The sequence below is a fragment of the Manis javanica genome, chromosome 3 (assembly GCF_040802235.1).
Source record: "Manis javanica isolate MJ-LG chromosome 3, MJ_LKY, whole genome shotgun sequence".
Lineage (NCBI taxonomy): Eukaryota > Metazoa > Chordata > Mammalia > Pholidota > Manidae > Manis > Manis javanica.
Window position 1 is genome coordinate 14,715,868 of NC_133158.1, and position 27,809 is coordinate 14,743,676.

General features: G+C 41.1%; 1 protein-coding gene across 3 annotated transcripts in view; it reads right to left on the reverse strand.

The window, feature by feature from the left end:
* The window catches only part of SUCLG2 (succinate-CoA ligase GDP-forming subunit beta), a 578,416-nt gene that overhangs the window by 189,864 nt on the left and 360,743 nt on the right, over positions 1-27,809 (reverse strand). For all 3 annotated transcript variants that reach the window (XM_073230875.1, XM_073230874.1, XM_073230876.1), the window contains one exon: positions 17,988-18,161. In XM_073230875.1, coding sequence (XP_073086976.1) covers positions 17,988-18,161 — 174 coding nt within the window. The remainder of the gene's footprint in view (positions 1-17,987; positions 18,162-27,809) is intronic.

Sequence of the window (27,809 nt, forward strand, 5' to 3'; positions counted from 1 at the left end):
TTGAAACTGCCTAAAAATCCGCTTCTCCCTGCATGGCCTCCCCTCACATGGATGCAGACTGGCACCCTGGATGGAATCTGTGAATCGTTTCCTTGCAGTATCTTGTCAGTAGCATCTGCAGCAGAACATTTGTGTCTCAGCACTATTGAGTTTGCCCAGGAAAAATATCTTGAGACCAAGCAAGAGTTGTAGGAGCACTGTGAACGGCTCCCTGAAGTTACTGATGAATCTTCAGGCACATCACTTCACAGGGAGAAAGAAAACCTGATTTCAACACTGAAATAAGATTTTTATCTTTCCAGGCGGATTATAGAAGCAACATGGAGAAAAAGTAAAAGAACTGGACTGGAATGGACATTTTGGATTAACCCTGGTGTCTGCTGGGTCCTCGGGGAAGCAGATACTAAGACGGAGTTAGGCGTGCAGAAGGGTCATTAGAAAGTAACATCTGTGAAAGAAAGGAAAAGGGAGGAAGCTGAATGGGGCAGGGTTTTTAGATGCTAGATAGACCTGGCAGCCCAACAGGACCTGGCAGGGCACAGACTGCCCCACAGGGGAGTCTTCCACTGAGTGGAAAAGGTTAAGCCATCATACCACTGTGCTGCTCTGTCATTAGGCTGGGGCTACCCCAGAAAGAGCTTGACCTTGGCTCAAAACCTAGGGTGCACTGAGGAGGAACAACTGGATGCTATCAGCTAAGAAAATCTTGCAGCTGAGGGGAGAGTTCTTTCTTGAAGGAGGGTATGAATTCCATGTCTGTTATGTCCCCCAAAGTGCATTCTATCTCTTCCTCATTGTGGGGCAGATCTACAATTTAAACTAATACAGCAGAGACTCTAATATGCACTCTTAACATTAGAATGCTCATTGATCCAAGATCCTATTAATATGAGAAAACAAACACACCAGAGCAGAAGCACTTTAACTATGGCCACAAAAGGCATTAGTGGTCTTTTTGACTTACGAATAGACTCTTTCAGAACTGAACATTTTTTAAGTAGAGGAGCTTTCCAGATACAGCCTATGGATTCAGACAACATATTAATTCATTACCAATCAATAATGACTTAGGGTAAATTAACTGAAGGATAACTGTCCCCTTGAGAACCAAGATCAGCAAATGGGATACATGACAGATATGTTATATTGGTGAAGAAAAGAGATTCCAGGCAGAAACTAACACAGTCATAACAAGAAACTGTATCACATCTCTTTAGTCACTAGTAAATCAAGCAAACAAAATGATTAAAAAACATATACAATATGTGAGCATTAAAAGTTAATGCACATTCATTAGAAGTTTAAGTATGTTGATGTCTCTTATTAGACACTAGGTCTTACAAAATCAGATTTAAAAGCAAAGACCAGGAGAAAAAGAAATGTAGAAATATCTGAATTGTTCACCTTTCTCCTCTCTCTATGGTTTCTACTAACACACATACAGGCTGCCTGCAGCCCTAGCACTTATGTGCGTTGCATGCCGCACACCCAATGCTGCCATCATCCCTATGCTCTCTACATGGGCACTCTCACCAGTGGTCTGTCCTAGCATGGCTGTGACTGTGCCTGTGTCCTGTTCTGCGCCTTGTCTAGTGACAGGCAATGATTCACAAGACAGGTCACTTGGTATTCGTGGATTCAACACTTGCAGGTCTGGTTACACGTGAGCGCTCCAGAAGTCTTTGGCATATAGCCATGTGTGAGACTGTTCCTGAAGCCTAAAGTTCTGAGCATCTGACCTAGGGGGACTGAGCTTCTTAGCAGACAGCCCAGCAGCTACCTGTCCACTTGTCTCCTTATCTACACATCTGAGTTTGCAATGTTTCTCTTTTTAGCATTCTGGGGGGTTGGCTTACATTTTTCAATAGTGCGTTACCATATTTTTAGGGGAGAAAATTCATGTTCGAGGAGTACTTCAAATGTGGTACTTCAAGATTTTTCAAAGGTACACTGTTGGTGAAGCTGATTTTTTTTAAGTTTATATAATGAATCTATGTAGAATCCTGTCTTCCACATAAAGAATATGAATGTTTACACATTCATGGATCATTTATAAAAATGGGCCACATTCTAGCTCACAAGTTACAAAAACAAAAATAAAGAAAATCACAAAGGATTAGAATTTGTATTCTCCCAACCACCAGCTCTAAACTGTTAAAATAGATATCAGTGACAAATATTTAACTAAAATATCCCCCCCAAACATCACTAATCATATCAGCAGCATCCCAACAGGGAGCAGATGCTTATTCAAATTAGGGTAATTCAAAGAAGGGTTAGTGAAGGAGATGCTTGGAAGATGTGGGCAGATGCAGGGAAAACACAAGGATGCCCCAGGGTTAGCAGGCGCAGAATGGCTCTTTTTGCGGGGCTGAAGAGGCAGGCTGCAGCGAAGATGAGCAGAGCGCAGAAGAGTCATGGGAGAGGGCAACCTCGAGAACAGAAGTGATTTTAGGGTACCACCTAAGACTGAGGATACCAACATCCTGAGGCCCTAAAGAGGCAGCAACATTGACTCTATTCCCAGTACACTTGCAGCCACAACAAGCAGCCACAAAATCCCACAGACAACGGCAGCTCTTTAGCAGGCTAGAACATGGTATATCTCTTTATTGTCTTCTCAGGATGCCCAGGCAGACAATGGGGAGGTGACCTTAAGTATTTTATCTCTTTCTTTTCAGTAGAAAGAAAGGCCCCTTCAGTGCCAGCCATATGGTGCAGCAGATAAGGACAGCCCATGAGAACACTGTGCATGTCAAGACGACCACCACAGGCCTGTTGACTGGCTGCCTTTGGGGCAGGCTGTTAGCCTTGTGATTTAGGGGAAATGCTTGGCTTGAAATTCTTTTCCACTGAGATTGGACAGTCCAAACTGTGATCTGAGAGCTTTCCATTTTTACCATGGAAAAATCTCTTCCAGGCCCTTCCAGTGTTCTCAGATAACTCACACTACACAGCAGACTGTCATCTCCATTTTCAAACCCTTGGGTACATCCAGGTTTGATTGAACCCTGACTTTTAGGGCACTGGTTCTTTATACAAGCCACTCAGATGCTTATATTTACCTTCCACCTACACTTGTTTTGAAATCACAATACAAGGCATCTCTAAACATTCTTATGACACAACTGCTTACACTCCATGCAGTCATTAATTACATCCAGCAACTACAGAGGCAGCCCCCCTAATCTGTGTAGTGCGGCAGCTTGAAACTTCCAGTACTAATTCATTTTGCATTAGCGCTTAGCAGCAAAAATCTTGACTCCTGGCACCTAGAAGTAAATTATTCTTGGAGTACTATACTTAGATGCTTTGAGCTTAATTACCTTGTAATTTCCAGGTCATGTTATTACCATGAAGTTACATGATTTTTCAAATTTATTTACAGCCTATAAAAAGAAAATGACTATGGAAATGAACATTGCTAAATTGGCCCCTGTAAATAGCTCTTTTGTTGTTGTTTTAAAATTAAAAGCTTTCCTACTGAAAATGTCTACTGGAAACTTTTCTACTGCCTAAATATCTACTCTCTTTTAAAATCAAGAATCAGAATTTTGAATTAAAGATGTGAGGTCACTTAGAAGAGGAGTCGGAGGCCTTTGAGTGGTCAGGCAGGCAGGCAGCATTCAGAAAGAAGACTATTAAGGTAAAGAGGTCACATATAAGAAGAATGGTCATACCAGGGCCAAGAGTTTGGTAAAAGTATGAAATATTGGTAATAATGAGGATCCAAGAGCCAGAGATTTATAAACAATTAACCAGTTTTGTTCAATGGAAATTCACAAAGGTCTGGGATGACCTGAATATTGCACTCAGTAGACACTATTCTATTCTGTCCACACTATATTTATATAACATAACAGAATAAAATGAAGACTACTGGTGGCTAGGAAAAGTCAAGACTCTTTCCTTCCTTTCTTAGCCCTAACCTGATTCCTTCCTTCCTAGGATCAGTAACAAGAAACTTTGCCTCCCAAGAAGGGAAGAGTTGCTGAAACTTAAGGACACTGATGGGCAAACTTACAGAAGTGATAAAGGGTACATCATACGTGGGCATGGCATGGCCTCACTTCTCTTTCTTGCTAAAGGGATGGTAAGAGCCTAGAACTGCTCCTACAGGCCTGGCATCTCTGTGTCCCTCCTTAGATGCTCTCATTCCTTCCTGTTGGTAGCTTTGGAAGAGAATCTAGGCCAGCTTGGTCTGGCTCCACTGCCCACTATTCATTGTCATCAGACAGTTCTTATCTCATGATGACTGAACCAGTTACTGAGCATTCTGGGACATGAGGGTCCCAACATTTTGAATTAAAGATGTGAGGTCACTTAAAAGAGGAGTCGGAGGCCTTTGAGTGGTCAGGCAGGTAGGCAGCATTATCACCTTATCACCTGCTTTATCTGAGGCTCACTGGGCCTAACTCTCTCTGGAGAGAGGAAACTTCAGTTTGGTCAAGCTCTCTTACTGAAACTCTGCTTTGGTGTTTAGGTTCAATAACACCTAGTCACCCCATCACTGGGACCTGTTCCTGATCATGAATCTGTCATGAGGACCTCATGGGGAAAATAGGCGGCTGGCCCAGGGCAGAATGTGTCTGTTTTTGGGTGCTTGGCCATGGGAACACTGTGGCACATCAGCTGTATTCCGACTCCAGCATCCACTCATCGAGGGTCCAGCACACAGATGGGTGGTCAGCTCCTAGGAAAATACAACTTATTTTTCTCAATCTGTGTCCTCTCTCTTTGGAGATCTTTTCCCCCTCTTTTGCCTTTAAATACCAGCCTTTTCCCCTTCTCTCTACTTATTCCCCTGCAACTCATACTGCTTTTCCCTCAACTACCTACCGACCACTCCACATCATTTCCTCTTTCTCACCACTTAACATCCACGCTGTTGCTCACCACCCTACGAGAGTCTTCCCTCCTAAAGAATATCAGGGAACACCCAGAAAGAACATTTCACTGCCCATCTGAGAGCAAAGAATGTGCTAATCTATGAATAAAATGAATTGCTATCAAGCAACAATTGATTATTCTCTGACAGCTACTTGTCATTCTCTGACTGAAATGCCTAAAAGGGGTTCCCAGGTCATAAACTCCGGCATTTTCAAGTTTTATATGACCTTTTAAGAGGGTAACTCTTACTGTTAAATGATACTACATGCTAAAAAGAGTTTCTAAATGCTTAAAAAGTGACAGTATATGATCCAAATTTTGCCAAAGAATAATATAAAATAAATATTTTACACATCTTGCTCTATTTACTGTGTGCCTGCATTCCAGAAACTATAAGCAATCAGTACACTAAATGCTGGAGCCAAAATGGTATGACATGTTTAGCAGCTTGATGTTTTATTAAAGTTAAACCAGCTGGTGGCAGTTTGGTATCTGAGGCTATATCCCAATTCACTAAAAGTCTGTAATGTTGCAATGCACTGGAGACAAAATAGCCACTGTGTGAATGTTGGCCAAGAGAGGAGCTAATTCCTGTTAGCCTTCAGGCTAGAAGGTTAATTTTATTTTGGGGGGGCTAAGTTTTATATATGGTTACCTGCAGATTTTGTAGTTCCTGTAGTTACTGCACCTCTGAAAAGGAAATTCTAATTAAAATAAATATCTCTAAAGGCAAATGTAAATTCACTGAATCTCTATTTTAATATAATTGATATTAGTTAGGACCTCAGATATGGATGCCAAAGACAAATCTAAATATGGAATAACAGAAATTATGATGGGACAATGTTCCTCAAGGATTAGGGAGGTAGCATCCTCACAGTAAGAAAAGCTATCATGATAGTGAGTAAGTGATGGGTCTTTCCCATCAAGTTGACCTCCCTTTAAGGCAGATATACAGGTAATAATCAGATTGTATTAATTTAGTATTATACAAGGTACTGTACTGTGGGACTATAAAGGAGAAGTAACTTTGTCTAGTTGGTTGAACAGCAGGCATGAGATGATGCTAATAGTTATGAAAGACCTCAGAGAGGAGGTGATATTTAGGCTGACTTGAGATATGGATTGAAGATTGCCAGGTGAGGAGCAGGGAAGAAACATGTATCACATACATTAAAGAGGGATTGGAAAGAGTCTGCACAAAATGTTAGAGTACTCTATTAGGAAAATCTATAAACATTTGCTGTTCACAGTCCCTGCTAAGTGAACCTGTCCTGGAAGGTGACAATACATACCACAACCTGCTCAGCTACTGTGATTAAAGCAAAGTTGGATCCCTTATCCAATAAACAGCTGTTGAGTAACTAACGAGATGGTCTTCAGAGAATCTGAACTAATAGACTGAAGGTACTTAAGCTGAGAAGCCAAGACAAGGGCAGCCATATTGAGCCATCTGTGGTGACTAGATTAGGCCAAGAACAGGGCAAGACACCGATGAAGCTGGTTCAGAGATAAGCAGGAATTGAAGAGACTCACAGAAAAAGGCAATGATGAGAGACCAGTGTTTTGTCTCCTGTCTTTGATATTGTCTCAGTCAAATTACAGCACGTTACACTACAGCAGGGGATGGCAAACGACAGTCCTTGGGGCAATCCCACCTAGGGACATCCTGAACTAAGAACTGCTTTTACAATTTTAAAGATCATAAAGAAGGGGGAAAGGGGAGAAGGATCAACTACCTATGTGACCCACAAAGCTTTCATAGAAAAATTTTGCCAACCCTTGTACTATAGTAATAATTACTGCCCAAACTTGGAAGCTTCTAACATGAAAAGTTCATTTCTCATTCATACTATCACCGTGGAGCTCCACTCCAGGCATCCTTACTCTGGGAAGGAAGCCGACAGAGCAGACACAGTGATGAACACTGTCAAACACTGTGACAGAGGGCAAGAGCTCCAGAAAGCCTTGCACTAGCGATTAAGTGCTCCAGTCTGGAAGTGACCCACACCATAACCATGCAAAAGACACTGGTCACAACTAGTCATTCAGACTCACTCAACACAAGGGGAAGAGCAGTCCCACCATGTACCACAAAGGCAGAGGACAAGCAATGTCTGACAAACAGAACTGAAAGTTAAAACAGATGCTGGACATTTTTATATCCATACCTTAACTACTTTGAATGAAGTTTTGTTCCTTAAAATAACAAAACTCTTGATTATAAAGAAATTGCAAGAGAGCATCTGTTAAGTTCGGAAGGAGCAGGATTAAGAAAGGTCTCATTTGCCATGTTTGAGTCTATAGTTTTTTTCTATGTTTAATGGGAAGTCTTTAACTGGACTTTAGTTAATAAGAAAAGGGACCAATTTTGGTTTTAACCAAGGAGTTACATGATTAGGCCAGGATTTTAGAAATATCACTCCAGCTACTACATGGAAATATAGACTGTAAGATTTATTAAATGAATGAATCAAAATGGGAGACCAGTTAGGAAGGTACTACAGTGGACAACGTTTGAGCAGATGTAGATTGGGAATAGAGTTGTTCAGGGGAATGAGCAAGACCCTTAGTCTGAAACAAAACATAGGAAAAAGGATTTATAGGACATTTAGCCAAGAAAAGTGAGAGGCAATAAGGAGTGGGGAAGCTTCATATTTACAGCTTGGACAACTAACTGAGTGTTAAGAGTAATAACTTAGATAGGAAAGTGGAGAAGAAAGTAGTTCACAGGTTCTGTCCATCATACATGGTCTCTGAAGATCCTGAGATTAACTTTTTACCCAATAACCTGACTACATTCCTCTCTTTTTGAACTTTTCTTTCTGGGTCAGTAAGAAATAAACTCCAAATCCTCTCTTCTGTTCAAATTACAATCCACCAGGAGTACTTCTCACGTTTCTTGATTTCTTAAGTACCAGGTAGACAGCATTCTAGACTTCTATAATGCAAAGCTACCACTTCGAAATGAATTATGGCACACAGCCATATACTTGTGGCACACGCTTAATTTATTTCTTCAACCCATACTGACTACTAGGCCCTTTGTTGCTTCTCACTGAAAGGGGACATGTGAAAATGGAGGAAGTTTACTTGGAGGCAGCTTAGCTCAGATTTTCTCTCTGGAATAAACTGGAGATGGAAGTTAGCGTTTAACAGTTGCTAATTAAATAAGTTAATATATAGGAGGCAGATGGAAACACAGAAGATTTTTTTTAAAACCAGCTTGAACACAGTTCTTTTAGGATATGCTAAAAATGTAGGCAATGAAAATCAGAGGCACAAATCATGGGGGACAACAGCTCTCTGATGCCTGTGTAGGAATTGATGGAAATGCATTAATGTACCATTATTGTTGCAATTTTCATAGTGCACTGAACTATGTACTCCTAATAAGGGTCAAAACATTGCACATGTTGTCCAATGTCATTGAATATATGTATATAATGCAACGTTAGTAAACTATGTATTGTGTGTATTCCTCTGTGTTTCCAGGCTTTGTGGCGTCTGTTTAAAAGCTCTAATGGTGATGTCACTTCTTTTAGGGCCTGTGCTGATCATCTGCGTGGTCTCTCTCAGAACCATCTATACTTTCTTATTTCTGCTCTGCATCCACGGGAGTGGAAAGCTTCAAACTACAACTCCCAGGTCCTTTGTGAACTGTTTTCTAGCTAAGTGCACCCAACAGGAGGCAATGCTGAAAGATTGGAGGATGGGAAGAAAGGAGAGTCCAGGATATTTCTCCCCACCTCTCTCTGCTTCAGGCAGCACCTTGTCAGTGGCTGCGACTCCTGCACGTTCCCGGCTGCTGCTGGACACACTTTGCTCTGTGCTCCTCACTCCTTTAGGGAAAGCCTTACTTTAGCCCCCCTCACTGTTAGTACTGCTGCGACAGAATTCCAGCTTCCAGCTGACAGTCCCAGCCACAGAGTCACCCAGGCCAGCTCTTCCTCCAGGGTTTCCGCTCTCTGACTCTGGGATTCTGATAACACCATCTCCTCCCTTAGGCCCTCCAAGTCCAGAGCAAAGAACACCTGCTTGCACTTGTTAACTCTGGGCTGCCTTGGCCTTCCTTGTCTACTTCAGCAGTTCTAATACCCCTGCCACTAGATCCCTCTGCATTGTTTCAGCTTTACTAAGGCATAATGAAAAATAAAACTGTGATATAATTAAATTGCAATATATGCAAATACAACATAATATGCTTAAATTATAATAAATGTAAAAAAAACCCAGTAATATATTATGCAAAGGGTACAATGTGATGATGTGAAAAGATTCCCACAGGGAGTTCATTAACACCTGATCTCCTACTCCTTCTATTGAGAACCCAATGAGGGTTCTCACGGAGAGGACAGCTTCCAGGGGACATCTAGAGCCACAAGGCTACATCACTGACAGAGGCATAGAGTGACAAGATCCTGGGCCGGGCTATGGTGGGAAGGAAGATCTTCAGAGGATCTTCTGCTTTGCTGAATGGACATTTCAGAAGAAAGCTGAGAAAAGGCACTGGAGGGGCTCCCTGTCCTCCTCCTGACTGAGCCCCTCCCTCAGCTTTTGATGTTATCAGGGTGCAGTCTCGAGCAATAATGGGAAACACATTAACAGTCTGTTTCTCCACATCCTCGCACTAAAACACACCCTAAGAGAAAACCTGGCTGATTCCTCTGAATATAAAGTTGAAAAAAAAAGGAGAGACATTAATAGATTAATAAATTATTGAGAGCTAGATCAGTGTGTAAACAACATCCTTTAAAAGCTATCTTTTGATGACTTTTGTAGGACTGAAAAATGAGCTTACCTAACCTCACTTAAGTTGCCTGATTTTGGATGTTTGATTTTTTTTTTTTTCCCTTTCTGACTTGAAAGAGCAACATGTTTTGCTAGAATCAAAGGGCTGAGGACACTTAGGCAACATGAAAGGCAGAGTATGACCAGAGGCAGTGAAGCCTAAAAGTGAACCTTACAGGCTCATGAGTCCAACAGGCCTGGGTTTGAATCCCAGCTCTTCTGCTGAACAGCTGTGCGACTCTTGAGCAAGTTACTTAACTGTCTGTGCCTCAGTTTTTCTTAACTGTAAAATGGGGATAATGGCACCTCTTTGGATAGCTGTGAAGATTAAATGAGGTATATTTTCTAAACTATGATCAAAGTACCATGTCTGGTTCTCAGCAACATCTAAGAAAGAAGTGATGAAGAAACATGAAGTGCCAGTGCCTCTTACCCACCTGAGTGAGCGAGAACCACTGAGGGCTTGCTACAGATGTAGGACACTGGGCCTCAACTCTCTGAAACACAGATTCAAAAGGCTGGGGGTGAATCCTAAAAATCTGAATGTTTAATAGATTCATACCCAGGAGATGTGAATGCTTATGGGCCAGACACTCTCATGTTTACTCCAATCTCTATTTGCAAAATTTCCTTTCCACTATTTCCTTTATATTACTGGTTTATCTAAATTCCAAATTTGTTCTTGTAATAATCATACTAATCAGGAGAACAGAAAGGAAATCAGACAGACTGAACACTAACAGTAGCTTAGCTACTTAATGGCTAGGTAGCTTTGGACAAGTCAGTTCATCACTTGAAATCTTAGTTTCCTCATCTAAAAAGTAGGAGAATAACATTTGTCCTCTATACTTCTCAGGCTGCTAAAAGGATCAATGGAGAAAAGGATAAAAGCATTTTAAAACTAGAAGGCACTATACCAGTAGGAGTTATTATTATATGGAGCCAGTTTGATCATACTCTCCATTTATTGAGCTATAAACACGGAAGAGTTTTATTTCTTCTTCATTTGCCCCTGACCATGCTTTGTCAATATTACCTTTTTTCATTACAGACAACCTCTTTTATCTCTCCTTTCAACTCCATGACTTCTTAGTCATTTTTGGTTATTCAACCAAACTCAGATATCTAAGTTAACACTTAGCCTTTCCTGTCTTCACACTTACATTCCACTCAGCTCAAAAGGTTTTTCCTCCCCTGCCACCCCCCAGCACAGGCTCATGGTACCAGGAATTTGCAGCGGAGGGGATATGTGCATCCCATCCCAAATCCTGTCCCTGCTTGTCTGCCCTGGGACAGGGAGGGAGAAAAACTAATGTTTGCTTATGTCCTTATATCACAGCACCACACACAGGCTGCTCTCTGTGTGCATGGTAATCACCATTTCGATGATCATTGTCAGTAATAGCCAGAATGTCTCAGAATTCCACAGACATGGTACTGTGGCACTCACTAGGGCTATCTGGTGTACATAGTAAGATTGCACTTCTTTGCCCCTTAAAGTTTTTTATTGCCATATGATTAATATGGCCCATGAAGCTCTCAGTTCTGGGCAGAAAACTTGAGAACCCAGGGGGCCATCCCCACATCCCTGTTTCCCTTGCCATAGTGACCAGCAACATTCCCAGTGGTCCAACTTCATCAGCCTGCATCACTGAGGATGAGCCTTGATGAGCATGAAGTATGACATGTAGGTTTTAAACTCTGAGACCTTTGCATTGGTGCTACAACATCAGCTCGCTGAGGCTCACTAATACAGGGGGCGGGTAGGAATCAAAAAGCTAAAGAGAAATTCCCAAAGATCCCCCAGCTAGTTCAGCACAGAGAATGCATAATGAACAAGCAAGGCGTCACAGACCTGCCTCATCTTAGAAGACCTCAGAATAATTGAGAACCGGGAACACATCACATTTGGTTAGAGAGGATAGGAACAAACCCAGTGAATACTTTTAGTAGCAGTGGTCAAACTTCTCATTCACATGCAAGACTACACATATGGTGCCATACTACGGATGCTATGGTGATGATGGAGTGCGAGCCAGTGGTGGAGAGTATCATGTCTGAAAACTCATTATCAGTATAAGTGGATATGAATAATAAAACTATTTACTTTCTTCACTGAAGGGTTTGGTATTTCATTTGCTTCAATTGGCAACATTTGGTAAAATTGTAGAACCTTGGCATTTCCAAATTTTAATAATTTAGAAAGAATCTCTTAAAAATAAATAAGGCTTAAGATAAAGAAAAGACAAACCATAGAGTAAATATTTGCAAAAGACATATCTGATAAATGACATGTATCTACAATATATCCAAGACACTAACAATAAGAAAACAGACAACTCAACTTAAAAATGAGCAAATGGTCTGATCCAATACCTCACCAAAGAAGATATGTGGATAGCAAATAAGCATGAGTAAAGATCTTTTTTAAATTTTGGTATCATTAATATACAATTACATGAGCAACATTGTGGATACTAGATTCTCCCTATTATCAAGACCCCCAAAGTAAAGATTTTTAACATTGTATGCCATTAAGGAATTGCAAATTAAAACAATGTTAAGGTATGTCTACATACCTATTATAATGGCTAAAATTTTTTTTTAAATGACAATACCAAATGTTGACAAGCATGTGGATCAAGAAGATGTCTCATTCATTGCTGGTGGAAATGCAAAATAGTACAGCCACTCTGGAAAATAGTTCCGTAGTTTCTTACAAAGCTACACATAGTCTGACCAGGCAATCCAGCAATCAGATAAATCACTTAGAAGTATGTTCTCCCACACTGTAGGTTGCCTTTTTGTTCTGCTTGTTGAAGTCCTTTTCTGTACAGAAGTTTTTAATTTGAGGTAGTCCCACTTGTTCATTTTTTATTTTGTTTTACTTGCCTGAGGAGATGCATCGAGGCAAAAATTGCTCATGCTTATGTTCAAGAGATTTTTGCCTATGTTTTCTTCTAAGAGTCTCATGGTTTCATATCTTACATGCAGGTCTTTGATCCACTTCAAGTTTACTTTTGTGTATATGGAGTTAGACAGTAATCCAGTTTCACTCTCTTGCATGTAGCTGTCATTTTCCCAACACCAGTTACCGAAGAGGCTGTCTTTTCCCCATTGTATACTCATGGCTCTTTTATCATATATTAATTGACCATAAATGCATAAGTTTATATCTGGTCTCTCTATTCTGTTGCATTGATCTACGGGCTGTTCTTGTGCCAGTACGATACTGTTTTGATTACAGTAACTTTGTAGTATAGCTTGAAGTCAGAGAATGTAATACTCCCAGCTTTGTTCTTCTTTTTCAGAATTGCATTGGCTATTCAGGATCTTTTGTGGTTCCATATGAATTTTAGGAGTATTTGTTCTACTTCATTAAAAGATACTATTGGTATTTTGATAGGGATTATGTTGAGTCTGTAAATTGCTTTGGGAAGGATGGCCATTTATGGATAGAAAGAATAGATTTCCATTTATTTCTGTCTTCTTTAATTTCTCATATGAGTGTCTTACAGTTTTCAGAGTATAGGTCTTTCACCTCTTTGGTTAGCTTTATTCCTAGATATTTTATTATTTTTGCTACAATTATAAATGGACTCACTTTCCTGATTTCTCTTTCTGCTAGTTTGTTGTTAATATATATAACACAACATATTTCTGTGTATTAATTCTGTATCCTACAACTTTGGATAATTCTTATAAAGTGTTACTAGGTGTATTTTGGAAGAAAAAAGTCAACTACTAGTGCTGGTGACTGAGCTGAAAAATAAATGAAGTATTTTGCATGTTATAGGAGAAATAACATGGAATAAATGTGGAATCAGAATATCCTAGCTCTGCCATCTTGCAAGCTGTGGAACCTTGGGCAGGTTAATTAATCATGCTGGGTTTATATTTCCTGCCTCCAAATTGGAGTTAATAATATGAGACTCAGAGAATTGTCACGAAAATTAAATGAGAGAATATATGAAAAATTCTAAGCATTGTGACTAGCTTAAAAAATGGCAGAGATGATGCCTAGAGAAAGCAGAGGGTAAATAAGAGAGGGAAGAAATAACTGAAGTATAGGAGGGTCAAAGGGGGTTTCAAGATATTGTGGGCTTTTCATAATCAATTGCTATCATTACTACCATCAACAACCCAAGACTCTAGATTCAAGTATAACACTACAGGTTAGGGAAATGATAGAAAACAAGGAGACTCTTTAAAAATAATTTTATATTGTATATGAATCATATTAAAAGGCCTCCTTTTTATAGCACAATGGGGGAAAAAATCCATCTAACTAGGCCTTAAGTAAAAAAGAAAGAAAATCTCTGTTCTCCCAAATAAAACCCTAAGCTTTGGAGAGTTGATATTTTGCTACAGTTTCCACCTTCTCTCACTTTAAATATCTCTGAAGAAGAGTTAAAATCTAACCAGGACACATCAGAGTTCAGGTTTTTCTTTTTTAAAGAATTCTACTTGATTCTTTTACAACTTATTTTCCTCCTTGATGAAAATGATACACCAAATAGAAGCCATGGAATTGGGTGGATGACCCAGTTTCCATGGCAAGGGCTAAAAAGCTTTAATTGTCTTAAATGAAGTGTCTTGTGCCCTGGATTTGCTGGAGAACCTCTACTTTAAGCATCTCCTCTTATTATTCTGTTTCAGTTACTCTATTTTTCAAAGCACTGATTTTGCCTGGATGCCAAACTATAGGAAGTCATATGATGCAGGGCTGCATCAGTTTAGAATTTAAAATGTTTGAGAAGACTTGGCATTTTAATGGATAAGACTTAGGTATGTGTTGCCTCATTTGAGTGGGGATAAAACTGAGGCCCAAAGAAGGTACATCATTTGTCCGAAGCCCCTTGCTAGTACTTGATAAGCCAAGATTTATACCAAGATCTGTGTAACTTCAGAGATCACAATTTCAACCACACATTTAATTTCTGGGTTCTTGAACCCAGACACCCAAGTGCTTCAGTCTTTGGGATGAATCTATTCAAAAGCACAATTCAGCAGGCAAAATTAATTTAAAGAGAACCTCTTCTTTGCTCATCTTTATTGAGAATATTAAAGAATAGTAAATGTACAGTCCAACACATGAAATCTTTATTCTTCTCCTATCCTCACAGCTAACAGTTACCTATAAGGACTTGTCAAACTGCACTCCTGACTCTTCCTTCATCCCAGGGCAAAGTGCTTTCTTCTCACTCACTTTGGTCAAACAGATCAGCTCACTATTGTAAGCCTAAATGCTTTTTCTTCTCATTTCATTCTCCACTCTAACCCTACCCTGTCAGCCCCATCCTAAAATCCCAAATAACCTGTTCTATGAAGTCAGAGCTTCCCTAAGCAAACACTATCTTGGAACCCTTTATTTTAACCAAATGTAGGGAAGAGAGAAGAGTAGAACATTCTCAAATTATAAATGCTAGTATTTTACCTTTCTTCAACCTCATAAGATCTCTCAAGTCAGGTGCTGAACCTGACTCATGTTAGAATCTCTCATATACCATTTCTGGTTGCTGTCCTAGATTACATTGCAAGGACAACCCCTCCTTTCTAATATAACATATTCAGACTTTGGCGTTAAGGCTGTATATACTCAGCAATTTAGGAAACTCTAGTTTCTAACAATTACAACCTTGGGATACACTCATTAAGTTTTTAATCAGCATTATGGCAGACTATGTTTTCCAAAAAATGGCTGCAATGATATTTATCCCACCCCTCACGCTCATCCTACTTTGACATGCCTCATCAGGAGGTAGTGCTGATGCTCTGTCCCACAGAAGTCAGGCAGACTTTTGTCAGTGCCCCAGCCATGGAATATACTGAAAGTGGCAGTGACTTCCAAAGCTAGAACACAAAAGGCATCGCAACTCCCACCTTTCTCTAGAACGACTCACACTGGAGAAGCCAGGTGTCATGCAGTAAGAATTCTCAACTAACATTGCAGAGAGGAAATAAAGGGCCCAACCAACAGCCAGCACCAAATAACTGGGCATGTGAATGAGTCATCTTGCAAGCAAGTTTTTCTGCCCCAGTCAAGCCTTCAGATGATGCTAGCTCTGGACAATACAAAACTGCGCAAGAGACTCAAGTGGGGGGACTACCTACTTATCCCTTTCCAAATAACTGAAGCACAGAAACTGGGAAAAAATAATATATCAACATTGCTAATTAAGTTGCTAAATTTTGGGTTGGTTCTATGCAGCAATAAATTAAGGAGCCATTAATGCCTAATATTAAATGTGTCCCAGCACTGAGCAAGTCAATCCAGGCTAATTTTAATATAGCTTTCAGGGAAGGAAGAGTTTCAAAAGGTTAATTCCAGAATGGGGGGGTGGATTCTCTTATTGTCCTAAGGAAGCAGGGTATACTGGGACCAGAGAAAGGTACCCCAAGAAGATGAGTGAATTCAGAAAATGGACTATATCTTAGCCTTGTCTAAGTGTCTTCCTGAATTGATACAGTTGCTGTGGCCAAATCCTAATTCTCTGGATGAAGAAGAGCATTTGATTATGGGAGTGAGAATTGAAATCTTTCTTATTAGAGCCCTAAATGGATTCTAACATTCAGGAATCATAACACACATATTTTTGACTTCCCTGCTATGTTGAAAAAAAAACGTCCACCACATTTGGGCAAAGAGGGGCTTCTGAAAGCCCACTGTTAATGAACTCTGAGAGCCCAGCAATAGCCTGGTAGTGACTTCAAGGTCAGAGAAGCATTGATGTTTCCTTGGGGGGACACAGGCTGGGCTTGCAACCATCAAGACATGTGAGTATCACTGAAGGGGGAATGTAATATGCAGTCTAGAGGGTCCAGATAGGCTATAGGAAAATGTGTGATTTTCCAAACAAGTCATTTTCTCAGGAGGAAGAATGCAAGATAGCCCTTATTTGTGGAGAAACTATTTTTGTTTTCCTTATTTTCCACCATTCTCCTGAGGACCCGCTTGTTCTTTCTTTGGATCAGGTTTCCACTCTGCACTGGCCAGAATGTCTCATCACACATAAGAATGGGAGCCTGCTGGATACCTTCAGAAGGAAAGAAGGGATGGTAATTCATTTCTGAGATACTAAATCCTGCGTGAAACTGGGTAATTCCTCCCTTTGACCTGAAACAGCAAATAGCTGTTTGGGGGAGACTCATTTTGATACATGTTTCTGAGTCAGTTTGGCCCTTTTATCTGCAAAGAATAAAGGATCACACAGATTTCCTCAAGCCATGGGGGTTACTATAAGATAAATAGAGAAATAAGCAAGGCAGCTTAATAGATATGATTTTGATTCTTAACACACAGATACAGGAAACATCACATTCCTTAATTTTTCTAACTAAATCAAATCTAGTACCACCTTCCCCCACTGCATTGGTGGAAAATCTTAATCCTTTTGGGGAAATGAGTCAAGAATCCTGGACTCTATGGAAGTCCAATACACTTGGGAAAGAGCCTCTGGTACTCACAGTCCACTGGGGGCAGCAGCTAGGATTTCCATTGGCTAGTTCACTCACAGCTGTTCACACATCATGCATCCACTCCCTTGAGGACTTTAGCTCCCAAGGCCACAGTATACAGCACTTACTCTCTGGACATGCACACGAGCCATTAGCATAGGTCTGCTTCTCCTGAGTGCTGTGTGGGAAGGGCCGCTCCTCCCATTACCATCTCGGGGAAGAGGAGCCCAGCTCTTGCTCACAGCCCAGCCCTCAGCCTCTGGAAGTCAGTGGCATACCAAGGGTACCTGCTGAACATGCTCCGCCCCAGGGCAGGTAAGAGGAGGGATGCCTTGCTTATAAAAAATGTGAAAACAATGGTAAGATCCACAAGCTTGCTTTTTAATTATCACCCAGCAGGCAATTTAAAAACACTCATCCCTGCCAAGAGACAGCCCACCCCCACTTCTCATCCTTGGAACACCACTGTCTTTTGAACAATCAAACAGTATGTCCCTATGAGCCTAAGTTTGGAAAACAAGCTCTCTTGAGTCTCTTCTACTACAATAGAAATTTCAGCATTTTAAACATGCAGAGTCATATGTCAGGGGAAGCACAAGAGCTCCATTACACCTGGGCTTGTGGGGACGAGAATCTGAGTAATCTAGTTAGCCCTCACTGTGGCACGAAGCTTTTCCACGGGGTTGCCTTGAGTCAGGTGCCCACACCTGACACAACCAGTGGTGGGACAGGGTTATAAGATGCTCCAATGTTGATTTATATGGAAGGAACCTCATTTAATTAAGCTGCAGACATGGAAAGTATTATGAGATTTATTCTATACAACAGAATTTTAATTTTGGAGTTACCTTTCAAGGTAGGCAGGTCAGAGAAAAGTGGTGAGGGCTTGCTGCAGTGATATTCTGCAGGAGCTCTCTCAACTGTCCTCAGGTGCGGTCCAGACAGCTGGATAAGAGCGCGGGAGCTGAGCATCCTGCTACTGCCTCGGCAAGAAACTTCTTTCTGCCCATTAATTTCTCTACCTGGAAAGGAGGATTAACACCATCAAAATAAGCCCACAGAAGGTGTCTGAAGAGATAATAAAAATAAGTAACTTCAGGGATAGAGGATATGCATACATTTCATAGCTTAAGGTACATAGCTGATTTCATGGCTATCACTAGCTTAAGGTACCATTTAGTCAGGAGGAAAGTATGAATTTAAAACAGGCTACTCAAAGTGTGGTCAACCAACCAGCAGCTGCAGCAACTGGGACTTGTTAGAAATGCTTTGTTGTTTTAACTCAATGATAATTTGGTGCTGTTCATTACTGCAGCATGTTTAGGCTGTCCTGGCTGATAAAACTACAAATCAAGACTTGAGTCATGGGCCAAAATTTGTACTTCAAGAAAATGTATAGCTCTAGATGCTTATGTAAGAAAATAGGCTGAAAGTTAATGAGCTAAGCAACTAAAGGAATTAGGGGGAACAAGCACAAAGATTCAAGGAAAGCAGAAGGAAAAAAAATCTAAGTGAAATAAAAACACAATGTTTAAATAGAGATAATTCATTAAGCGAAAGTCAGTTCTTTGAAAAGACTAGTAAAGTCAACAAACCTCTACTGAGGCTGATCAAGAGACAGAGAAGGTATAAATGGGGCTACACTGATCAGCAGAACTAAAGCCAGCCACTCAAAAACCATCTCCAATTTCAGTGACCCAAAAACACTCTAGTCATAGTCCAGGGCAGGCCAGTGGCTCCACTTAGTGACTCTCCTCCAAATGGTGACACAGACTGCAGAACTGTCCCCACTGATATTCAGTAAAGCAGGGAACTACCACCAGGAACAGTCAGAACAAGGATGGATTTGCACCAAACATCCAGACACCAGAATTCTAGCCAATTAGCTTTCAGGCTTGTTCTAGTCATTGCACTAATCTGGAAGTAATTTGTCCCTGCGTCTCATGTGCTTGAACTTTCTGAACTGCATGGTTTGGTTAAAATGGGGTTATGTTCTATTAGTGGGAAAAATGCCACAGTATATTACTAGTTTACAGGGCTTAAAAACAACCAACATGAAATGTGTTGTTTAGAAATGTAAGCAAATGTAGTAATACTATTTTGTAAAAAGCAAAGGAATAATAAACACAAAATTTAGGATAGTAGTTAGCTCTAGGCCTATCTATAGGTGAATTCAGTGGTATTAGGATTGTTCTAGATCTTGAGTTGGATCGTGCACTCTCAGTACTCATCTTGCTATTGCATTTATGTGTCACTCCACTTGAACTTCTGGATCTTAGCTTCTCAATTTCTCAACTTTTCTATTTATGAAATGGGGATTATAAGATTAGCTTCTACTTCCCTTGTTAGTATTGTCTAACAGAAAATGAATATTTTGAGATTTTAATGCGAAAGTTTCTATCCATTCCAATTTCCTTGGCTTCTCAAAAAAAAAAAAAAAAGGCAGGTAGGTATAAGACAGTTGAAAGGGCAAAAGGCACCTGAGAGATGTCATGTTCCTTTTTGAATGCGGTCACATAGCTAATGAGCTTATGATCCTCACGCAACAGCCTTTCTATCTGCTGGTCCCATTCTATGGAAGTGGGAGACCCCGGGGTTTCTCACATGTGACAACTCATTAAATATGTGTCTAGTATTCACAAGAAAAAAGGAAGAAGACAGAGGGAGGTTTGGGGTCAGGATGAGAACAAGACCAAGCAGCTTTAATGACTGCAGTTTCCTCTTATAAGCTCCAGGGGGCTTGTGAAAAGCTGGTGCACACTTCACATTCTAATTCTACTTGCCCACCCAAGAACTGGGCGATCTCATAAAGTGACAAAGAGGTCCTCTGCAACAATGACCTGAAGTTACTACTCTGTCTATTCAAAATCTGTCCCCCAAATCTGTCTATTCTCAAGAATAAACTTCAAGAGTCCCAGAGAAAGAAACGATTTTTAAAAATATTAATACACAAAACCAGGAAACAACCCCAGTGCATATTTTCCAGCTAATTCTAGCACAGAAAGTTAACGAGCAATAATAGTTCTTTTAAGCTAGAGCAGTTGGGGCAATATTTATTCATCTGAAGCTGCCTAAGAAATGTAAATGATGGAACAAAAGGCACTGCAGACTGGGGAAAACAAACAAGCAGCCAGAGAGGCTGAGTGCAGCTTTTCAAAGAAGCCGTAAAATGTGCTCAAATGCCTAGGAGGAAAATTAAAGATCAAAAGGAAATTATCATATTCAAGCAGTCTGCTGTACACAGCCTTGCCTCTCCTGGACTTTGAGGGTAAAGCAGTCAGTGGTAATAATTAAGAAAGCCTGCACTTCTTTTTTAAATAAATATTTCATGATATGTCATCTGCTTCCAAGAGGAGCCATAACACAACACAGCCACTGCATACTTAGCAGTTGTGGAATGACAAAGACCGGGCTAATTATGCTAAGATCACACAAATTTAGAAGCGAAGGCAGTGGAAGCTGACAGGCCATGTCAAGGGCTATGAATGTGGGTTACCCATGGAACTCCAGGAGTTAGCACTGCCAGCTAGTTATACGCCAGGCACCCGGCAGGTCTTCCTCACTGGGCACCCTTGAAGACAGATCTAAAAAACACTTTTTGGCAAGAACAGCACATCAGGGGCTTTTAAAAATAAGGACCAAAGCCAGAAAGGTGTGAATCCCACATTTCCCCATCTCAGAGAGAACTTAAGTTTCAGATTGCCAATACTACTGCCTGTTTTAGACCTTTTGTGTGCAATTTCTTAATCTCTGTGGTGTTTGGTTTCTTTTTTCAAAGATTTCAAAAACATGTAGTGAGCACCTAAGTGCCATGCAATGTCCCAGACACAGGGGACACAGCTGTGAACAAAAAAGGTGTGTTTGCCATTGCGGCGTTCTCATTCTAGAGGGAGGGGCAGATGATGAAGGAAATGTGTAGTCCTTTAGGCAATGATGCATGCTAGGGCAAAAGATACATGGGGACAGGGGATTGTAAGGGATGGAGTGAGGGGTGTTTTAGGGTTAGGGCTCTTCAAAGAGGGGCCAGGAGAGGCCTCACTGAGGATGTCTGAGACCAGCCTGGCAGAAGGGAGGGAGGAGCCATGTGGACCTGTGATGACAGAGAATCCCAGGTGGAGGGAGCGAGCAGCACAAAGGTTCTAAGAAAGAAATGGGCTGGTGGGCTTGGGAAGCAACCAGGCTGCAGGAAGGCTAGGGAAGCATCAAGGAGGGCAAGGCTGACAGGATACGAGGCCAGATGGGCCAGGAGGAGGCCGCAGACCGTATCTGTCCTTGCAGGTCATGTGGGGACTTGACTTTGCTCTGATGACAAGGGCAGCCATCAGAGAGCCTAAAGCAGGGCAGACACATCAGCTAACTTGACCTTCCAAAAGCACTTCTCCGGTCTGAAGGAGGGAGACCAGTGAAGAGGCTCTTGGAAACTCTAGGTGGGAGATGTGGTGGTGTGGACGAGGGGGCAGCGGGAGACACTCGGACTTAGTCTTCAGAGGTAGAGCTGAAAGGATTTCTTCATGGGTTGGATGTGGGAAGTCAGCTGAAGAGAGGATTTAAGGATAACTCCAAGTTTTGTGGCCTTAGCAACTGAAAGACAGGGTAAAACACCAATAAGACTGAAGTGGAAAAGAAGCACATCTGGGGGGAGATCAGAAGTTTGGCTTACGTTTTGTTCAGATGCCTGTTCCACACTGACTGGGTGTTGGGTATGTGGGTCTGAAGCTCAGGGCGGTAATCTGGACTTGATATATTAAGTTAGAAGTCCTTGGCACCTAGATTGTGCCACAAGGCCAGATGACATCACCCAGGCAGTAAGTCTAAATAGAAAAGAACAGAGAACAAACAAGGACAGAGTCTCAGGCATTCTAATGTTTCTGTAAAACGGCAAATGATTCTATCTTCAAGATGGACATAATTATATTGTACCTTTCTATGTTCTGAGGCTTCATCACTGAATCCATACAGAGAACTAAGCATGCACATCCTAGTACTCAGTGTCAATACTGAGTAAATTTAAATAAAACCAAATTATCCCATTAGAGACTATAATAAGACCCATTATTCAGAAGCAGAAAATAAGACTTACATGGATGTAGGAACTTCCTGTTTTATCTCCTCCAGCTAATGAGCTTTGGAAATGAGATATGAACTCAGTTTTTCAAACTCCAAATCAATTTATCCTCATTTGCTACATGCTTTCTTGCTGTTGCATGCCTATCTTCAAGGAGCTTACACTTTAGTAGTGGGGCATATAAGGCAAGAGTGTATAAACTAAAAAGATTTAAATGACAATCCCAAGTGGAAGGGTCGCTAGAACCCACATCCTGGGAGCCCTGCCAGTGAGAACCCTTGGTCTCCCCTTTATGTCAAGGCTGTGGGGTCTGGCCTAGTCCATGCTGCCTTCTTGACAAGGACCTCATGGTTCTTCATGGAGAGAAAGTTATGACAAAGAGTCCCCCTTGGTCGCCCTTATGACAACTGAAATACTGGCCCTGGCATTATTCATTGTACTACCTTGCAATTCAAGATCCATTTTATGTGACCACAAATAACGGCCCAGTCAGGCCTCCTTCCCTGGAAATCCCTTCCCTTTCTGGACAGTTTCTTGGCACTCTGGTGGGCTGCTGGCTCACAGGCTGGCTCCCTCATGTGGAGGGCAAGAAGAGATGGAAGAAAGAGGCAGACCACACCAGACCGGCAGTGGCAAATCAAAGCAAGAGAACTTCAGTGAGTTTTGTCTGGGACAGCTGCAAGACAAGGGGATGTCTGCACCCACCTGCCAAGCCTTGAAAGTTGACACAGAGGCCTTAACTGGGTTCGGTCATGTATTCAGTCCAGATGGTCTCAACAACACCTTACCTTTGAACAGCTCCCACTGTGGGAATGGTGAGCAGAATATACATTGTAAGGACGGGGGAGGCGGTGAGGAGCCCCTGACTGCCCAGGGCCAGCTCACCGGTCAGCTGGCAGTCCATCATCTCTATGCCCTCCTCTAGCACTGGAAAGGCCTACAGACAAAGCCTTTCCTTTCATTTTAGGGACAGGATTATTCTAGCTTTGTGTGAACAAGGAAAACAACTCACTTCAAGGTCTTAAAGCTTCCTTGATCATAATTAGAACCACAAAGCGACACCAACTTGGGGTCTTTGTCAGCATTTCATGTTTTAATTATATTCATCAGGCCCTTACACTTTCATTGTCTCATTCCTAGGATGATGTGGTAGAGATTTTAAGGCTTCTATTTAGTATCAGTATCCTCATTTTATAGAGGAAGAAATTGAAGTTCAGGAAGGTTCTCTGACCTGCTTATTGTCATGTAGCTAGCTGACAGAGAAGGATTTGGACCCAAACTTTCTGATCTCACATCACCAGAACTCACCACATGCAATTGCCTAAAATTCTATATTTGTTTGTCTTTGCATAGCAAGGTACTAACAGAATGTGGATTGGAACCCAGAGCTTCTGATTCCTTCAGCCTAGTACATATCCTAGTGCCATCCAATTTCTCCAAGTTAAAATAAGTTTTAAGAGGGGCTTCAAATTATTTCTCCTACAAACCTTCCAGGGATGGAGTTTAAGATAGACTCACATGATTCTGAAATTTTCTCTAAAGCAAAACCCTTAATTTTGAAGTTATAATATTTCAGAAAAGTTGGTTTTCAGTGGCCATATATATTCCCTAACTTCCAGAAATACTTATTAGCATGATCCTACGGTATCTTTCTCAAAAGGACTGATCATCTGATGGATTTATTTCCACCAAATTGAATCAGTTGTTAACTTGGCATTATTAAATGCCAATTAAATGCCCACATATTTAATTCCTACATCTGTAATCCACCCCAGATAAAACCTCTCAAATGTCAGCAGTCACCCACATTCTATTCAAAACCCTAAATCTACACTGGTCCCACACTTTCGTGACTGCCTCCCTCACTCCTCATGTAAACACTCATTGTTTTCTAAATGTCCTTGTTATACCAGCCAAAAATAAGCCTCCACTCACAGCAACCCACTCAGATAAAGTTTTCCCTTCAATTTTGCTTCCAAATGTCCAAAAGGGGAATGGATATCACAGAACTGAAAACCCAGCAGCTGGTTTTTATAAAGCTTATCTGATTTCTTTTTCTGTTTCCAGACAATTGGTTAAGGAAGAAATATACACATTGCCCTAACTAAAAATCTAGGCCACATTCCTTAGTATATCTCAAGTGCAGTTTGTTCTGTAGAGAAAGAATTAGCCTAGGCACTGTGGAGTTTAATTAATTTTTGGTGGGGGATTTGGGAAGGGCAGAAATACATGAAGGATTTACAACATGGCATCAATGCCGACACGCCGCCAGTGCTTTAATATATGTTGAGGGCAGGCGGGGAAACCACCGTTCTCTCAATTAGTTCTTTCCTGACAACACTCTGCTGTTAAACACATGGACGAAAGTGGTTTTGAACTGAAAAAGCCAGAGTTCTACAAAAACACAGCAGAGCTATTAAATGCCTGCCAACTAACTTCTGAGCCTTGGAATATCCATCTAATGAGGCAAATAAATAATATAGCACTGAAGACGCTACTCCTCTTGCTGGCCAATATCCATCCTTCCTCCTCATTTGCAGTGGAAAAAGAAAGACAGTGAGATTATCTCTCTAGGTCCTTTCGGCTGCATAGAGGTAGACTTGGAAGAGCGATGAGGAGCTGCTTTTTCTCTGTCTGCCAAACTCCCACCATACCAGCAAGTCGACCACTCCTGACGTCCAATGCCATAACCACTGTTACCGTCTAGAAATGCTTCTATTCTTTCCTTTTATCCTGCCTCTTTCCTTCCTTCCTCATGTTCTTGAGCAAACTCTGGAATTAAACATTGTCCAGCTATTAAAATTTTCATTTTACGCTTTAAGAAGATTATTTATGGAATAGGAAAAAGTTTGTGACAGACCATTAATAAAAATAGTTTCAAAATAGTACATTGTGCATGATTCCAACTTTACAGTGGAAAATATGGACTACTTAGAAGACTACCAAAACATTAACGATGATCTTCTTAGACTTCATGTAATCATGAGTACTTTTAATATACTTCTTTTTTGCTCTAAATCCTTCTCAATTTTATAAAAGAAACATGACACTTAAAAATTACACATTGTCAGGCCATCCCAATAAATTCAACAAGAAGAGTTGCCAACCTTGTAGTGCCTGCTAAAATAATACTGAAGGAAAGACTCTTCAAAGAACATAGAGTCTATTTAGTTGCTTTAAAGATGAACAATGTGGAGGTGACCAAATACTATGAAAGACTTATTTTTTAAGTAAACTTTTTTTATCTTAGAAGGCTTTTAGTCATTTGTTTGTTTTTTTAGAAAAATTAAGCACATGGCACAGAGATTTCCCATACACTCCACACCCACTTTCCCCTATTAACATCTTAAATTATTTTGGTACATTTGCCACAATAAATGAACTCATACTGATATGTTTAATAGTAACATGTCATTAACTAAATCTCATACTTTATTCAAATTTCCTTATTTGTTTGCCTATATTCCTTGCTCCGTCCCAGGATTCCATCTGGGTACTGCATTACATTTAGCTGCCATGTCTTATTAGGCTCCTCTGGACTGTGACAGTTTCTCAGATTGCCCTTGTTTTTGATGACCAGTTCAAGGAGTATTAGTGAGGTATTTTGTAGAATGTCCACAACTGGGATTTTTCTCATGATTAGTCTGGAGTTAATGGTTTTTTAGGAGAAGATCACAGTGGTAAAGTGCCATTTGCATCTTATTATGTCAAGGGTACACACTGTCCACAAGACTTACCATTGTTGATGATACCCTTGACCACCTGGCTGTCTGTCAGGTTTCTCCACTATGAAGTTACTCTTTTCCCCATGTCTATATCATAAATAATCTTTGGAAAGGAGTCACTGTGTACAGCCCACATTTAAGGAGTGGAGAGTTATGTTTCACCTCCTTGAGGGAAAAGTACACACATAACTTATTCAGAAATCTTCTGCATGGGAGAGTTCTCTCGTTTCTCTCTTCTCCCTGTTTATGTATCTATTCAGTCACTTACTATGCAGTATAGACTAACAGAAATGTATTTTATACTTTAGGTTATAACCCAATACTGCTATATTTCTTTTTCTTACTCAGATTTTCTCAGCTTTGGTCCCTAGGAGTTCTTTGAGTGTCACTCTAACATACCCCAACATTGTGGGGATTTTGTGTGTTTTATTTTTGTGCACTTCCTCACTTTCTGGCACCGTAAGATGCTCCAGGCCTATCTTATATATGACCTTCCTTATTCCCCAAATCAGCCATTTTTCTAAGGATTTCTGGTTCCTTTCATTACAGATTGGTATTAGAAACCAAGATCTGGGCCTTAAGTGTGCTCCTTGCTACTGGGATAACATCGACTCTAGGTCCTTTCAGTTCACAGAGCAAGGAGATACAGATGAACGTACTAACCTATATATATATAAATGTTTACAGAAACATATTTATGTGTGTGTTTGCGTCTGTGTGTGGGGGGTGATTCTATAAGTATTTTTGCAAGTAGTCATCTGTGCCTAGACTAAGCCAAACATGAGTTCACACTGATTTCTCTCAGTCTGATCAGTTGCCACATGGACCATTCTAGTTCACTTTTCTGATTTATTTGTAATCTCTCATTCTAATAATGAAAAACCAATAAAATCAGAATCTTTCAGAATAGGCAAGGAACTGCTATATTTTAAAATTCCTCCCCACCTCCATTCCTCCACACCCCGCCAGGGATTCTGATAGGCTGCGAGGGCTGAGAACCACTGCGCTGTCAGGTCATGCTAGTCTTCATTCCTGAAACCCAGCACTTAGCTCCTGGAGCACAAGAGGCATTCAAAAAATACCTGTTGTTTACACAAAGCTGACACTAAGGTGCGAGGTGACGTGGACATGCTGTGGATGTGGAAAGGAAGGAGTGCATCTGAGGGTTAAGGACAGAAGATCCTGCCTGAAAAATAAGAGACAAACAAAAGAGCTGGGAGACAAAGGAGGGTAAAAGCACCTATCCTCACACACATGGACAGAATGTATGTAAAGCTCTCTGCTCTCTGTTTTCCCATCTACGCAGAGGCAAGAGGAGAGAAAGCCGGCCAAAATCCCAGCAAGTATGCCTAACTGTAAGGAATATTTTTTCCTGTAAAGATGTAAAAAATAGAAAACAGTCTGTGAAACACTGGCCCCTGTGAATCTACTAAAAACTCCTGTAACATTGCTACTGAACTGGGTCAACTGAGAAATGCAGTCTGGAAAAGGAGTCAGAACTGTTAAGAAAAAGTCTTTCAGCCTTTCTTCCACCAGGAAACAATTAGTTCCTCAGGGAACCAAGATCCCCCAGCTGTCCCGACAGTGTGGCTGCTCACTATGGGCTGCATGCGTAAGATGGGCAGGTCTCAGTGACTCCCCTGTCAAGCTTCACCCCTTTCTCCCCCACTTGCCCGACACATGCCTGTGAGCTCCACAGTCTCATTATTCTCAGGGCTCATCCAGCACGAGGGCAGGCCCCCTCAGACACTGGGCCTGCCTTATCTGTGATCCGTGCTCCACTCCTGCCCTGTCTCCTCCGCAACCCACCCTGACCTTCACTTCTTCAAAGAACTCCTGCTCTTGTGCACCAGGAGGCCTTGGCATGGCTGTTGCTTGCC